Raw genomic sequence first — 16,200 nt, 5'->3', positions numbered from 1 at the left:
CCTTTCTAGGTCCTAACTAAATTAAAAAAAAAAAAAAAAAAAAAAAAGTCATTGATCCACCATAATAATTTTGTGTTTCAGGTAATTTTAAAAGGTGAATTCTTTTTTGGTTTTAATATTCTTAAATCATGCCTTTCAATAGAAGTTTAGCAATCAAGATAAAAGGAAACACCCCTACTACCTACTTTATGGTCTCTTGTCCATGCCACATTAAAAGGAACAAGAGCCCCGAAGAAATAGATTAATTCCAGATCTGGGGCAGGGAATGTACAAAGTGACTTTCAGATCATCTTCCTGTGTCAAAAGCAAGGAAGCTTTTGAAAATTAATGGGGTCATGTTAAAAGAACACCCAGGAGCGACCTTGCAAGGGTCACTCCTACTAACAACTTGAGCATTAAAAAGAATGATTATAATAGATTAAACACAGCAAATCAACTGAATAGACACAAAGAGAAAGTTGGAAATTTAATATCACTATTTGAAGGGGCTATCAAAGCAACTCCTTGGCAAGGGAAAAGGATGAACCATTTATTCTGTTTTTCCAGCAGGAACTGTATTTCAGGGTAACTAATAGGCCCAGCTGATGAGGGTGAAGTGCCTCTTTACAGAATAATGCCAGCTAATAATGTAAAGATACTGACAGAATAAAAAAAAAAAATCATCATTCCACAACCACTAAAGCAGTTGTTGATTTAGGCCAGGATTCTCAAATGATGATAGTGCCAAAGTGACACCACCTGGGTAACTTTCAGGCTGCAAAGGATAAAACGTAACTGTACAATGACGGGGCAAGGGAATCATTATCCCAATTCACTGTTTACACTGAGCGCCACTACGGCAGGTCATCTAGATGTTATGGTGCCCTGATGTGAAGCAATGTGAAGTACACAATATCACCCATGATATATTCTAGCCAAATATTTAACTTGAACCTAGCCTTTGAAACTTGCTTTCAGTTTACAGGAACTTACCATGGTAAGAACAAGTCAAACACCGTCATGGAAAAGCAACAAGACACAAAGTGTGACATTCTGCAAAACAAATGGCACAGTCCCTTCCACGAGTCAGTGTCGTGAAGCAAAATGTGGGACAGTGTAAGTCATGTGAAGAGAGACCGTGGGCAATGTAGAGTCCCATATTGGACCCTACTTTGAACAAACCAACTGAAATTTCCAGGACATTCTGGGGGCGACTGGGGAGATTTAAATACAGTCTGATCATCAGATAAAATGAAATCATTGTCATGAAAACACATACGTAATTAAGCAAACAGATTCGAATACAGCAAACACAACATATTACTCTAGTAAAAAATGACTTCAGTGCGTATGTGTGAGCTTAGAAAAATGTCTGGAGTGATATACATTCATGTGTTAAGGGTGATGATTTCTGAGTAGCAGGAATATGTTTTTATTTTCTTATTTTCGATTTTCTGCACTTTATAGCTTGCTACATGCACATATATCCTTTTATAGTAGAAATTAAATAAATAATAGGAAGACTTCAATAAGTCATCTTCCACCTTCTGGAGGCAACATGTCATAGTGGAAAATAATCTGGACAAAGACAGGTCATGGAGTTCAAAATTTGGCTCAGTCACTGGCCATTGGGCAAATTGCCGAACCTCTACAGGTTGTGTTTAGTTTCTTCACCCATTAAACTGGAATACTTCACAAGTAAGGATAAATAAAATAACAGGGAAACTTTTCATAAACTGTCAAGTATGACTGTGGAATTAGTGATTGTTGTTACTGTTAGTATTAACTATATAGTCTGCAGAACTACAAGTCAACCAGCCACTGTAATTCAGAATTCTTCTGGGCTTTCGAATGATACTACTAAAATTCTATTAGTATTCTATTCTATTTCAGCACTTCTCAGACAGATTGCTGGCTTAGGACTACATCACAAAACTTAAGCCACCTCCAGCCCCATCCCTGCATCCCCCATAGCAGAGCTGTTTCCTAGATGACATAACTTTAACGTATCACAACAATGCCATAAGGAACTTCCGAGGTAGACAGCCATCTAGCTGTCTGCCAATACCAGGAGAACCCACTGTTTTAGCTTTCCTCTGCAATATTTTCACAAGGAGTTCGCTTTTGTCAGGACATCTACTGCTTGTAAGTTCCACGGTTGTTGCTTCTTCTAAATGCTAGTTTCTTCACTTTTCATTATGATTTTCCTTCCTTTCTCTTCCACTTCCCTTCCAGAAGTTTGGCCTTCATAACCATTACTAATGAAAGTATTTTTTTTTAATATTTCTGTTTTGTTTTGTTTTGTTTTGAGTAATCTCTATCCCCAAAGAGGGGCTCGAACTCACAACCCCAAGATCAAGAGTTGCATGCTCCATTGACAGAGCCAGCCAGGTGCCCCAAGAAAGTGTTTTTGTTTTTGAATCAGTGGAAAATACAACAATCCTATTATGTTAGATTTAATCTTTTGCATACTCCAGTTTTTGTTATTAGTGACTAGTGTTCAGGGCCTGAATCTTTAATTCCTGAGAAAGCCCATCAGTTCTTTGAATACTAAGGTTTCCAGAAGGCAGGCCCCCAGATAAATTCGGTGTTAATGTGTACATTTCTAACATGGTAACTGGTCAAAAGATAATCATTCATCGCAGAAGATCTTTTCTATCTTCCTGATTACAGCTTCAAACCACCAAATTAAACCCTGTAAGTTATTAAAAGTAAACATCTCTTTTAATTGGTACCAATGACAAAAGGACAACAGTAATCAATTTGGCAAAACAGATGAACACATTTACAATACCTTTTAAAGCTTCCGTTTCTATGTCTACTAATGGCTTTCCCACATAGGCAATATCGTCTAGATTATAATACAGTTTTTTAATGACTCCATCATAACGACTAGTGATAGTAACAGAAGCTTTATCACTTTGAACTTCACAGATGCTATCAAACTGAGACACTGTATCTCCTTCTTTTACATACCTAAAAGAAAAAGACACAAAACACTTTTACATGACCAATTGTAAGTATATAATACTAATCATCCTAACAATGTTACATGCTACACTGAATTAGATTGGTATCCATCTAGCACAGCAATTAGTCCCAGATGTGCACCAAAGAATGTTTCAGAAAAGACTATAAAGGCTTCCAGAGTCTCTTTAATGTATCCTCAAGAAATACTAAAACTTTAAAAACTGTCTATAGATCTACAATCAAAAATTTAATTACTTTTCAGGGGTTATGCCTCACCCAATTCTTGGAAGCAGTTCTAAAAATGTTTTAAAAATGTTATTTCCTTTCATTATTTTATATTAGCCTTTACCAAACTTTAAGAGGTGCCTATTATTTCTATAATTAAGTCCAAAAATCAATATCCCTAATGCATATTCTTTGTAATTTCATGAATTTTGGATTGAGTTCTCTCAATCTTTGTTTCTACAATTATTTTAATATGTCCTTGTATATGAGTCTCTTCCTCCTCAATCATCTTAGGTATGCTTTATAAGGCTCTTCTAGATATTCTTATTCAGCAAACAGAATAGGAGGAATGGCACCAAATCTGAAATTCAACATATAACTTTGATTCTAATACCATTCTTGATGTGTCTAGCACATTTCTGACTCAGTACCATCAATTCTTCATTAAGATAATTGCTCAGTCATTCTTATTCCTTGTCTTCCTGTCTTAACCAGTTCTTAGTCCATAATAAAACATCACCCTTGACATAGAAACTAGGTTTAAAAGCACATATAGAAAACTTACACTTCTAGAATGGTGGGCTAAGGACCTCCAGGATTCTGCCATTCTATAAATGCAACAAGTATACTTGGAGAAGTTGTTAAAAATTGACTTTTTCAGAATTCTAGAAATTACAATAAGGCCTGTGACAACCAAGAAAGACTTATTCAGGAAAACTGGCTGAACCTCATTAAAAACAACTAGTTTTATTATTTTAACTTGTTCTATTCTCATTCTCCTTTCCCCAGCTCAGCATTAGTTGTGAAAATCAACAGCCTTACAGCCAGGGATGCCTGGGTGGCTCAGTCGGTTGAGCATCTGACTTCGGCTTAGGTCATGATCTCGCGGTTTGTGAGTTTGAGCCCCACGACAGGATCTGTGCTGACAGCTCAGAGCCTGGAGCTGCCTCAGATTCTGTGTCTCCCTCTCTCTCTGCCCTTGCCTTCTCGTGCTCTCTCTAAAAAATAAATAAACATTAAAAAAAAGAAAAAAAAAATCAGCAGTCTTACAGCCATAGCAAGGGCAGACCCAAGTCTGGAGTTCCACAAAAAGCGATACTCCCAGAGAACACTTACTATTTGACTCATTGGGCAGCTTTCTGAAAAAATGCCACTCACAGAGCTTGTTCTTGTTTGATCTGACTCAGCTTTCTCAGGGTGTTTGCTGAGAAACGGTCCACAGCAATTGTTTAAAATCTTGACTGGCTGAGGCAGTGAAAAAGTTGAGGCAAACAAGAGGTTCTAAAAGGAAGATCTGGGTAATGAGATGTCCATACATCTTACCACAGATTTGCCACATTATTTTATGTAAAATATCCAGTTTTCAACATAAAATTACAAGACATGTAAAGGAATGGAAAAGTATGGCACATGCACAGGAGGGAAAAAGTGGTCAACAGAAACCATCCCTGAAGATGCCAAGATGTTAATTAACGATAATTAATATTATGGGGCACCTGGGTGGTTCAATCAGTTAACTGTCCAACTCTTGATTTTGGCTCAGGTCATGATCTCACAGTTTGTAGGATCAAGCCCCGCACAGGGCTGTGCACTGACAGCACGGAGCCTCCCCCATTCATGCACATTCTCTCCCTCCCTCTCTCTCTCAAAATAGATAAACTTTAAAAAATAATAACAATGTTACTAATTAACTTTAATAAAAGTTAAATTAAATCGACAATTAAATATTCAAAGAACTAAAGGGAACCATATCTAAACAATTAGAAGGACACAGGAGAAAATGGTGTCTCTCACCAAATAAAGAATATCAATAAAGAGATAGAATCTTTGAAGATATAATGACTAAAAACTTCCTAAACTTGATGAAAACACTAACGTACACATGCAAGAATCTCAACAAACTCCAAACAGGACAAATTTAAACGAGCCACACCTAGACACATCATAATCAAACTGCTGAAAGACAAAGAGAGAATCTTAAAATCAGCAAGAGAAAACCACATTCATCAAGTACAGGAACCCTTATAAGATTAACAGATGGCTTCTAGTCAGAACCATGGAGACCAAAAGGTAGTTGAATGATACATTCAATGTGCTAAAAGAAAAAAAAGACAGTCAAGCATCTTATATCTACGAAACTATCTTTCAAAAATGAAGGAGAAATGAATACACTCCCAAATAAATGAAAACAAAATTTGTTCCTAGTACACTTGCCCTACAAGAAATGCTAAAAGCAGTCCTTCAGGCTGAAATAAAAGGACAATAGCAACTCAAATTCACATAAAGAAATAAAGAATATAAACAAAGGTAATTACATAGGTAAATATGCAAGCTGTGATATTTTGTTTGTGCCCCGTTTTAATTCTATCTGATTTACAAGACAAGTGCATAAAGCAATACTTTAAAGGTGTCCGGGGATGGTAAGATGGCGGCCTCTGCCTTTGCCCGTGCCTTCAGAGCTGCAGCAGGAGTCTTACGGCCCCTGAATATTTTGGTGTCTTCAGCCTGTCAAAACGGTGTCAAGAATGCCTGTCTTAGTTCTGTCACCGGCATTTTAGTTCTCTGCAGGCACCAGTTGTTTCCTCTGCTCCCAGACTTGCCACGTCTGTCAGAAACCTGACATGTGGACATACTGCAGCAATCCTCAATAGAGCGCCCCCCTTGCTTCCAAATGTCCTGAAGCTACCAGTCAGAACCGTAACATACTTCAGTTCACGGAAAGGGAAGAGAAAGACTGTGAAAGCTGTCATCTACAGGTTTCTTCGACTTCATTCTGGCCTGTGGCTAAGGAGGAAGGCTGGTTATAAGAAAAAATTATGGAAAAAGACAACTGCAAGAAAAAGGTGCTTGAGGGAATTCATGTTCTGCAATAAAACCCAGAGTAAGCTCTTAGATAAAATGACAACATCTTTTTGGAAGAGGCGAAACTGGTATGCTGACGATCCTTATCAGAAGTATCATGATCGGACAAACCTGAAAGTCTAGATTAGAAGTTTTATGACTTCCCAGTTACTGAATATGTATCTTTGTGTATATGATGTCTTTGCAAAAATGAATAAGTGTAAATGAATAAGTACAAAAATGAATGAATGAATTTGATGTAAATTGTGCCAATTGGTATGGAAACATACAGTTCCAACATTAAACTTATTAAAGTTTTAAAACTTAAAAAAAAAAAACAAAAAACCACAAACTATTGGTGTTCTATGTAGAAAACCCCAAAGAGTCGATCAAAAAAATTGCTAGAACTAATACATGAATTCAGCAAAGTTGCAGGATATAAAATCAATGTGTAGAAATCTGTTGCATTTCTATACACCAATAATGAAGCAACAGGAAAAGAAATCAAAGAATCAATCCCATTTATAATTACGTCAAAAATATTAAGATACCTAGAAATAAACCTAACTAAAGAGGTAAAAGATCTGTACTCTGAAAACTATAGAAGATTTATAAAAGATACTGAAGAGGACACAAAGAAATGGAAAAGCATTCCACGCTCATGGATTGGAAGAACACTGTTAACATGTCTATACTACCCAAAGCAATCTACACATTTAATTCTTATCAAAATACCACCACACTCTTTGCAGAGCTAGATCAAACAATCCTAAAATGTGTAGAGAACCACAAAAGATCTCAGATAGCCAAAGCAATCCTGAAAAAGAAAAACAAAACTTGGAGGCATCACGATTCCAGATTTCAAGCTATATTACAAAGCTGTAGTCATTAAGACAGAATGGTACTGGCACAAAAAACACACATAGATCAATGGAACAGAACAGAAAACCCAAAAATGGACCTACAACTATATGGTCAACTCATCTTTGACAAAGCAGGAAAGAATATCCAATGGAAAAGAGACAATCTCTTCAACAAATGGTATTGGGAAAACTGGACAGCAACATGCAGAAGAATGAAACTGGACCACTTTCTTACACCATACATAAAAATAAATTCAAAATGGATGAAAGACCTAAATATGAAACAAAAAACCATCAAACTCCTAGAGGAGAACACAGATAGCAACCTCTTTGAGCTCGGCTGTTCCATGTTCTTACTAGACATGTCACCAAAGGCCAGAGAAACAAAAGCAAACGTGAACTACTGGGACTTCATCAAGATAAAAAGTTGCACAGTGAAAGAAACAAACAACAAAACTAAAAGGCAGCCTACACAATGGGGAAGATATTGGCAAATGACATATTTGATAAAGGGTTAGTAACTAAAATCTATAAAGGATTTATCAAACTCAACACGCAAAAAACAAACAAACCAGTTAAGAAACCAGCAGAATACATGAATAGACACTTTTCCAAAGAAGACATCCAGAGGGCTAACAGACACATGAAAAGATTTTCAACATCACTCATCATTAGGGAAATAGAAATCAAAACCACGATAAGATACCACCTCACATCTGTCAGATGGCTAAAATTAACAACACAAGATACAACAGGTGTTGAAGATGCAGAGAAAGGGGAAGCCTCTTGCACTGTTAGTGGGAATGCAAACTGGTGCCGCCACTCTGGAGAACACTATGGATATTCCTCAAGAAACTAAAAATAGACCTATCCTATGATCCAGCAATTGCACTATTAGGTATTTACCCAAAGGATACAAAGATACAGATTTGAAGGGGTACATGCACCCTAATATTTATAGTAGCATTATCAGCAATAGCCAAACTATGGAGAGAGCCCAAATATATACAACTGATTAGTCATCAAAAAAGTGAAATCTTGCCATTTGCAATGTCATGGATGGAGCTAGAATGTATTATGCTAAGAGAAATAAGTCAATCAGAGAAAGACAAATATCCTATGATTTCACTCATACTTGTAATTTAAGAAACAGAACAGAAGAACATTTGGGAAGGCAGGGGGTGGAGGGAGAAAAGAAAGGGAGACTCTTACTGATAGAGAACAAACTAAGGGTTGATGGAGGGAGGTGGGTGGGAGATGTGCTAGATGGGTGATGTGTACCAAGAAGGGCACTTGTAATGAGCACTGGGTGTTGTATATAAGTGATGAATCACTGAATTCTACTCCTGAAATCAATATTGTACTGTATGTTAACTAAAATATAAATTAAAAAAATTATTGATGGGCTTATAATGTTTAAATACATAATACATATGACAATAATAGCAAAAGGGAGGGGAGAAGGAAAAATCTATATTGGAGCAATGTTTTTAATGCACTATTTAAACTAAGTTGGTATTAACCCAAATTACATTGTTTAAAAATTTTTTTTAATGTTTATTCATTTTTGAGAGACAGAGACAGAGGAGGAGCAGAGAGAGAGGAAGACACAGAATCTGAAGCAGGCTCCAGGCTCTGAGCTGTCAGCACAGAGCCCGACATGGGACTCGAACCCATAAATGGTAAGATCATGACCTGAGCCAAAGTCAGACACTTAACCAACTGCACCACCCAGGCACCCCTACATTGTTTTTTATTAAGCCACAGGGCAACCACTAGGAAAGTAACTAAAAATTATATATAGTAAAAGAAACAAGGAAATTAAAATGGTACAGTAGAAATATCGATTTATCACAAATGAAGGTAGTAATGGAGAAATACATAAAGAAAAAGCACATAAAACATATAGAAAACAAACAGCAAATGGCAGATGTGAATCTTACCTTATCCATAATTACATTATGTGTAAGTGGCTTAAACATGCCAATAAAAGGCATAAATTGGAAAAATGGATTTCAAAAGATGATTTCACCATGTGCCATCTACAAGAGACACAAATAGGTTGAAAGTAAAAGGACACACAAAAAAAATATCATGCAGGAGGGGAAGATGGTGGTGAAGCAGGAACACCCTAGGCTCACCTTGTCCCACAAATACAATTAGATAACTATTAAATCATCCTAAATACCCCAGAAATCAATCTGAAGACTGACAGAACAAACTCCATTAACTTACAGGTAGAGAAGAGGCCACATCGATGAAGGTAGGATGTGTAGAGTCATGGGTTGGGAGAGAAATAGATCAGCCATTGCAGGAAGGAGGGAGCCACAGTGGCAGAGAAGGGTGAGAGACAGATTAGCACACAGGGGAGTGCATGGATAAAACTGATTCCCACAGCAATTGGTTTGGAAAGCGAGATGGGCTGAATTTTGGTAGTTCCTGCAACCAGAGGAGCGTAAAGCCTAGAGCTTTAAAGGTCAGCAGGCTTGGCTCAGATAGAGTCTGAAGGCATTGGGGCTGCTGTTAGAGAGAAGGCAGGGCAAGCAGCCTGCAGAAATACAGCATGCAAACAGTGATCTCAAGAGCACCTGGGTCACAAGGTGGGGAGGTTATTTGGTCATCTCAGAGTATGTCCCAGAGAGGCAGCATTCACATATAGAACCCTCCAGAAACAAAGGAATTGACGGTGCCATCCCCACCTCCACCCAGCAAAAGCACAAGACCACCTGCAGGAGGCAGAGCAGTGCTGACACTCATAGCTTACTTACAGCAAGTCCCACATCTCCTACTCCACGCTCCAATGGAACCACCCTTCTTTGTCATGCTTGCCTCAGTCCTAGCACAGTGGGACCCATCCCCCAGAAAACTGGCCCAAACCCCTACCACCACTGTGTGTCCCAATTTGGGAGTTTTGCAAAGCCTCAGTTCCAGCAGTGGTGGCAACAGGTGTCATTTCACAAGCAGACCAGAGCACACCTAATTAAAACATACCACAGTCAGGCCAGGGACCAAAGTCTGCCCACAACAGTCAAACAGAGTCTCGGCAGACAATTAGCCTGAAGGATAAAGTGGCCAGAAAAGAACAGCAGAGAACATTCCATACACATTGAATAAACCCCAGAAGCACTAGGCCCTGTGGAATAGGGGACACTACATGGCAGGTCACTACAGGACCTCTTCTTCATAAGGCCATTACCCTCAAGAACAGGAGATGTAGCTGACTTTCCTAACACAAAGAAACAGGCACAGAGACTTAAACAACATGTGAAGACAGAGAAATCTGACCCAAAGGAAAGAGCCGGAAAAAAGCCATGGCTGGAGATCTAAGCAAAAGAGATACAAGTTAACATGCCCGATGGAGTGTTTCAAGCAATAATCATAAAAATATTCATTGGATTTGAGAAAAGAAATAAAAAGAACCAGTCAGAGATAAAGAGCAAGATTAGATATACATTTAGTGCAATGTAGAGCAGGCTGGAAGAAGCAGAAAAATGAATTAATGATCTAGAAGACACAGTAATGGAAAGTAATCAAGCTGAACAAAGAGTGAAAAAAGAATTATACAAAATGACAACAGACTTAGGGAAATCAGTGACTCCATCAAACATAATAACATTCATATTATAGGAGTGCCAGAAGAAGAGAGAAAAGGGGGCAAAAAATTTATTTGGAGAAATAATACCTGAAAAATTCTCTAATCTGGGGATGGAAACAGATATCCAGATCCAGAAGGCACAGAAAACCCCCATCAAAATAGACGAAAGCAGATCCATACCAAGACATATTGTAATCAAACTGGCAACAATATAGTGATAAAGAAAATTTAAAAGAAGCAAGACAAAAGATAGTAACATATAAGGGAAAATACATAAGGCTATTAAGGGATTTTCCAGCAGAAAGTTCCAAGCCAGAAGAGAGTGGCATGGTATATTCAAAGTACAGAATGGGAAAAATCTGCAGCCAAGAACACTCTATCCAACAAGCCTATCATTCAGAATAGAAGGAGAGATAAGGAGTTTTTCAAACAAACAAAAAACTAAACAAGTTCATGACCACTAAAGCAGCCCTGCAAGAAAAATTAAAGGTCTCTTTGAATGGAAAGGAGAGACTGAGAGTGACAGTATAAAGGCAGGAAACACAAAAGCAGTAAAAATGAATATTTCTATAAAAAAAATCAGTCAAGGAATTCACAAAATAAAAGGCTGTAAAATATGACGCCATATATTTAAAACATGCAGAGGAGAGAAGGATGTGCTCGAATGACCATTAATTTAATATAGACTGCTATACACAGAAAATATTATATACAAATCTAATGGTAATAACAAATCAAAAACCACTAATAAATACGCAAATGATAAAGAGAAAGAAATCCAAATATATCACTAAAGAAAACCAGCAAACAATGAAAGAAAGACAAGAAAGTTTCAGGGAAAATTTTCAGAAACAACCACAAAACATAACAAAATGATGAAAAACACGTATCTATCAATAATTACTTTGAATGTTAAGTGGGCTAAATATGCTAATCAAAAGACACAGGGTGAAAGAATGGATAAAAAAAACAAGACTCATCTATATCCTGCCTACAAGAGATTTATTTTAGACCTAAAGACACCTGCAGGTTGAAAGTGGGGATGGCGGAAACATCTATCATGCAAATGCATGTCAAGAGAAGGCTGGAGTAGCAATACTTATATCAGACAAAATAGACTTTAAAACAAAGGCTGTAACAAGAGACAAAGAAGGAAATCACATAATAAGAAAGGGAACAATTTAACAAGAAGATAGAACAACTGTAAATATTTATGCACCCAACATTAAAGCACCCAAATACATAAAACAGTTAATAACAAACATAAACTAATCAATAATAATAAAATAATAGTAGGGGACTTTAACATCCCGCTTATATCAATGGACAGATCATCTATACAGAAAATCAACAGGGAAACAATGGCTTTCATTGACACTTTGGACTGCTGTATTTAACAGATATATTCAGAACATTCCATCCTAAAACAGCAGAATACACATTCTTTTCAAGTGCACAGAGAACATTCTCCAGAATAGATAACATATTAGTCCACAAAACAAGCCTTGACAAATTCAAGACTGAAGTCATACCATGCATCATTTCCGATCACAATGCTATGAAACTAGAAGTCAACCACAAGAAAAAGTATGGAATGACCACAAATACATGGAGATTAAATAGCATGAATGGGTCAAACAGGAAATAAAGGAAGAAATTTACAAAGTACATGGAAATAAATGAAAAGGAAAACACAAGGTCCAAGCCTTTGGGATGCAGCAAAAGCAGTTCCAAGAGGGAAGTTTATAGCAATATAGAGCTACATCAAGAAGCAAGAAAAATCTCAAATAAATGATCTAATCTTAGACCGATAGGAGCTAGAAAAAGAACAACAAACAAAACCTAAAACCAGCAGAGGGAAGGAAATGATATATATTAGAGAAAAAAAAATGGTATAGAAACTAAAAAAAAAAAAAAAAAAAGAAAAAAAAATCCACTAGAACAGATCAATGAAACCAGGACCTGATTCTTTAGAAAAACCAATAAAATTGATAAACCTCCAGTCAGACTTTTCAAGAAAAAAAAAGAGAAAGGACTCAAATAAATGAGAGAGGAGAGATAACAACCAACACCACAAAAATACAAACAATTATAAGAGAACATTATAAAAAAAACATCTGCCAACAAATTGAGGCAACCTGGAAGAAATGGATAAATTCCTAGAAACATATAAACTACCAAAACTGAAATAGGAAGAAATAGAAAACTTGGACAACCAGTAAAGAAATTGGATCAGTAGTGAAAAAACAAAAGTCCAGGACCACATGGCTTCACAGGCAAATTCTGCCAAACACTTAAAGAAGAGTCAATACCTATTCTTCTCAAACTATTCCAAAAAATAGAAAAGGAAGGAAAACTTCTAAACTCCTTCTATGAGGCCAGCATTACCCTGATACCAAAACCAGATAAAGACTCCACTAAAAAAGAGAAGTACAGGCCAATATCCCAGATGAACATATATGCAAAAATGCTCAACAAAATACTAGCAAACCAAATCTAACAATACTTTTTTTAAAAAATCACTCACACAATCAAGAGGGATTTATTCTTGGGTTGCCAGGGTGGTTCAATATTTACAAATCAACCAACATGATACATCACATCAATAAGAGAAAAGATAAGAACCATATGATCATCTCAATAGACATAGAAAAAGCATCTGACAAAGTACAATATCCATTCATGATAAAAATCCTCAACAAAGCAGATCTAGAGGGAACATACCTCAACATAATAAAAGCCATATATGGAAAAACCCACAGCTAACATAATCCTTAATGAGGAAACACTGAGAGCTTTTCCCTAAGGACAGGAATAAGATAAGGATGTTCACTCTCACCACTTTTATTTAACATAGTACTGGAAGTCCTAGCCAGAGCAATCAGACAAAAAAAAAAAAAAAGAGAGAGAGAGAAATAAAGGGTCTCCCAGTCGGTAAGGAAGAAGTAAACCTTACACTATTTGCAGATGACATGATAGTATATATAGAAAATCCAAGACTCTACCAAAAAACTGCCAGAATTAAAGAATGAATTAAGTAAAGTTACAGGATACAGAATCAATGTACAGAAATCTGTTCCATTGCTATACATCACTAATGAAGCAGCAAAAAGAGAAATTAGGAAAACAATCTCATTTATAATTGCACCAAAAATAATAAGGTATTTAGGAATAAACCTAACCAAAGAGGTGAAAGACCTGTACTCTGAAAACTATAAAACACTGATGAAAGAAACTGAAGATGGTACAAAGAAATGGGAAGACATTCCATGCTCATGGATTAGAAGAATATTATTAAAATGTCTACACAAATCAAAGCAATCTATATATTTAATGCAATCCCTATCAAAATACCAACATCATTTTTCACAGGAGTAGAACAAATAATCCTAAAATTTGTACGGAACGACAAAAGACCCTGAATAGCCAAAACAATCTTGAAAAAGAAAAGCAAAGCTGTAGGGATCAAAATTCCAGACTTCAAGTTACATTACAAAGCTGCAGTAACCAAAACAATATGGCAACTGGCACAAAAATAGACACATAGATCAACAGAACAGATCAGATAATCCAGAAAGTAATTCACAATTATGTGGTCAATTAATCTTTCACAAAGCAGGAAAGAATATCCAATGGGAAAAAGACAGTTGCTTCAACAAATGGTATTAGGAACACTGGACAGGTATATGCAAAAGAAGGAAACTGGACCACTTTCTTACACTATACAGAAAAACAAACTCAAAATGGATTAAAGACCAAAATGTGAGGCCTGAAACCATAAAAATCCTAGAAGAGAACACAGGCAGTTATTTCTTTAACATAGGCCATAGCAACTTCTTTCTAGATATGTCTCCTGAGGCAAGGGAAACAAAAGTAAACTATCGGTACTACATCCCAGTAAAAAGCTTTCTGCATAGTGAAGGAAAAAACCAACAAAACTAAAAGACAACATACTGAGTGGGAGAGGATATTTGTAAATGACATATGCAATAAAGGGTTAGTATCCAAAATGTATAAAGAACTTATAAAACTCAAAACCTAAAAACCAAATAATTCAATTAAAAAATGGGCAGAAGACATGAACAGACATTTCTCAAAGACATCCAGATGGCCAACAGACACATGATAAGATGCTCGTCAACACCTACCATCAGGGATACGCAAATCAAAACTACAATGCAATATCACCTCACACCTATCAGGATGGTTAAAATCAACAACACAAGAAAAAACAGGTGCTGGTGAGGATTGGAGAAAAAAGAACCTTTGTGCACTGTTGGTGGGAATGCAAACTGGTGCAGCCAATGTGGAAAACAGTATGGAGTCTCCTCAAAAAGTTAAAAATAGGAATCCCTACTATCCAGCAATCACACTACTGGGTATTTACCCAAAGGATACAAAAACACTAATTCAAAGGGATACATACACCCCTATGTTTATAGCAGCACTATTTATAACAGTCAAGATATGGAAGCAGCCCAAGTGTCCATCGATTATTGAATAAAGATGCTGTGGTATATACATATAATGGAATATTATTCAGCCATAAAAAAGAATGAAATCTTGCCTTTTACAACTACATGGATGTAGCTAGAAAGTATAATGCTAAGTGATAATAACTCAGTCAGAGAAAGACAAGTCAGAGAAAGACAAATTCCATATGATTTCACTCATATGTGGAATTTAAGAAACAAAACAAATAAGCAAAGGGGGGGAAAAAAGACAGAGGCACAAGCAAAGAGACGCTTAATTACAGAGAACAATACGATAGTTACCAGAGGTGGGGTGGGTGGAGGGATCAGTTAAACAGGTGACAGGGATTAAGGAGTGCATTTGTCCTGATGAGCACCAGGTGAGAGATGTAATTTTGAATCACTATTTTGCACACTTGAAACTAAAACTAACATGACACTGCATGTTAACTGGAATTAGAATAAAAATTAAAAAAAAAAGAAAAAAGACACAGCATATACCCAACACATATCACCATACTTACACCATATACACTTACCACACATATATTACACACACACCACCAGACACCAAACTCACATTACACATGCCCTACCCATATACCACTCATACTACACAAACAACCACACAACACACACAAAAGACACAAACACATGTATCTCACTAACGTACAGCATACATATAACCAAGACACAAGAAACACACAACACTCATACAACACACACACCACACATGTAATACCACAGACACACATTTCACACATAAATATATTACCTACACACCAGGCATACACACCACACAGTCACACATAAAACATACCCAACACACACACCACACATATACCACACATAGAGTAGACACAAACACAAATACTGCACATACAACACTCACACCCTGCATACACCACCACATACAAAAAAACACTTCATACATACCCAACACACACACCATACACATTATACATACTAACACACTCCACACACACAACACTCACAAAATGCATAAACCACATACCAACTCAAGACATATACCACATTATTGTCACATAAAGATCACACATTTAACACACACACATCACACAATAACACCACACATTCACAACATACACAAAACACACATACCACACAAACACACACGCTAAAAAAAATCATGGAAACATTAACCAAAAGAGAGCTGGGAATGGCTGTATTAATATCAGACTAAATTAGTTGTATTAATATCAGACTAAATTGACTTTAGCATGATAGCACATAT

At 36.6% G+C, this 16,200-nt stretch overlaps 2 protein-coding genes across 3 annotated transcripts in view; one reads left to right on the top strand and one right to left on the bottom strand.

Moving 5' to 3' along the window:
* Positions 1–16,200, bottom strand: part of DBT (dihydrolipoamide branched chain transacylase E2) — a 53,316-nt gene that overhangs the window by 24,413 nt on the left and 12,703 nt on the right. The window contains exon 4 of one of the 2 annotated variants that reach the window (XM_019457625.2): positions 2,774–2,955. The exons of the other annotated variant lie outside the window; for it this stretch is intronic. Coding sequence (XP_019313170.2) covers positions 2,774–2,955 — 182 coding nt within the window. The remainder of the gene's footprint in view (positions 1–2,773; positions 2,956–16,200) is intronic. 2 annotated transcript variants of the gene reach the window in all.
* On the top strand, positions 5,595–6,201 carry LOC109271921 (39S ribosomal protein L35, mitochondrial-like). Its single transcript, XM_053891983.1, is given in 2 exon segments — positions 5,595–5,723; positions 5,726–6,201. Coding segments are annotated over 2 exon segments (558 nt in total). The 5' UTR covers positions 5,595–5,599; the 3' UTR covers positions 6,160–6,201.

Source organism: Panthera pardus, unplaced genomic scaffold, assembly GCF_024362965.1.
Source record: "Panthera pardus isolate Hobbes unplaced genomic scaffold, ASM2436296v1 HiC_scaffold_11, whole genome shotgun sequence".
Classification (NCBI taxonomy): Eukaryota; Metazoa; Chordata; class Mammalia; order Carnivora; family Felidae; genus Panthera; species Panthera pardus.
Note: the sequence above shows the minus strand (reverse complement) of the source record. Positions and strands in the feature narration are given on the sequence as shown.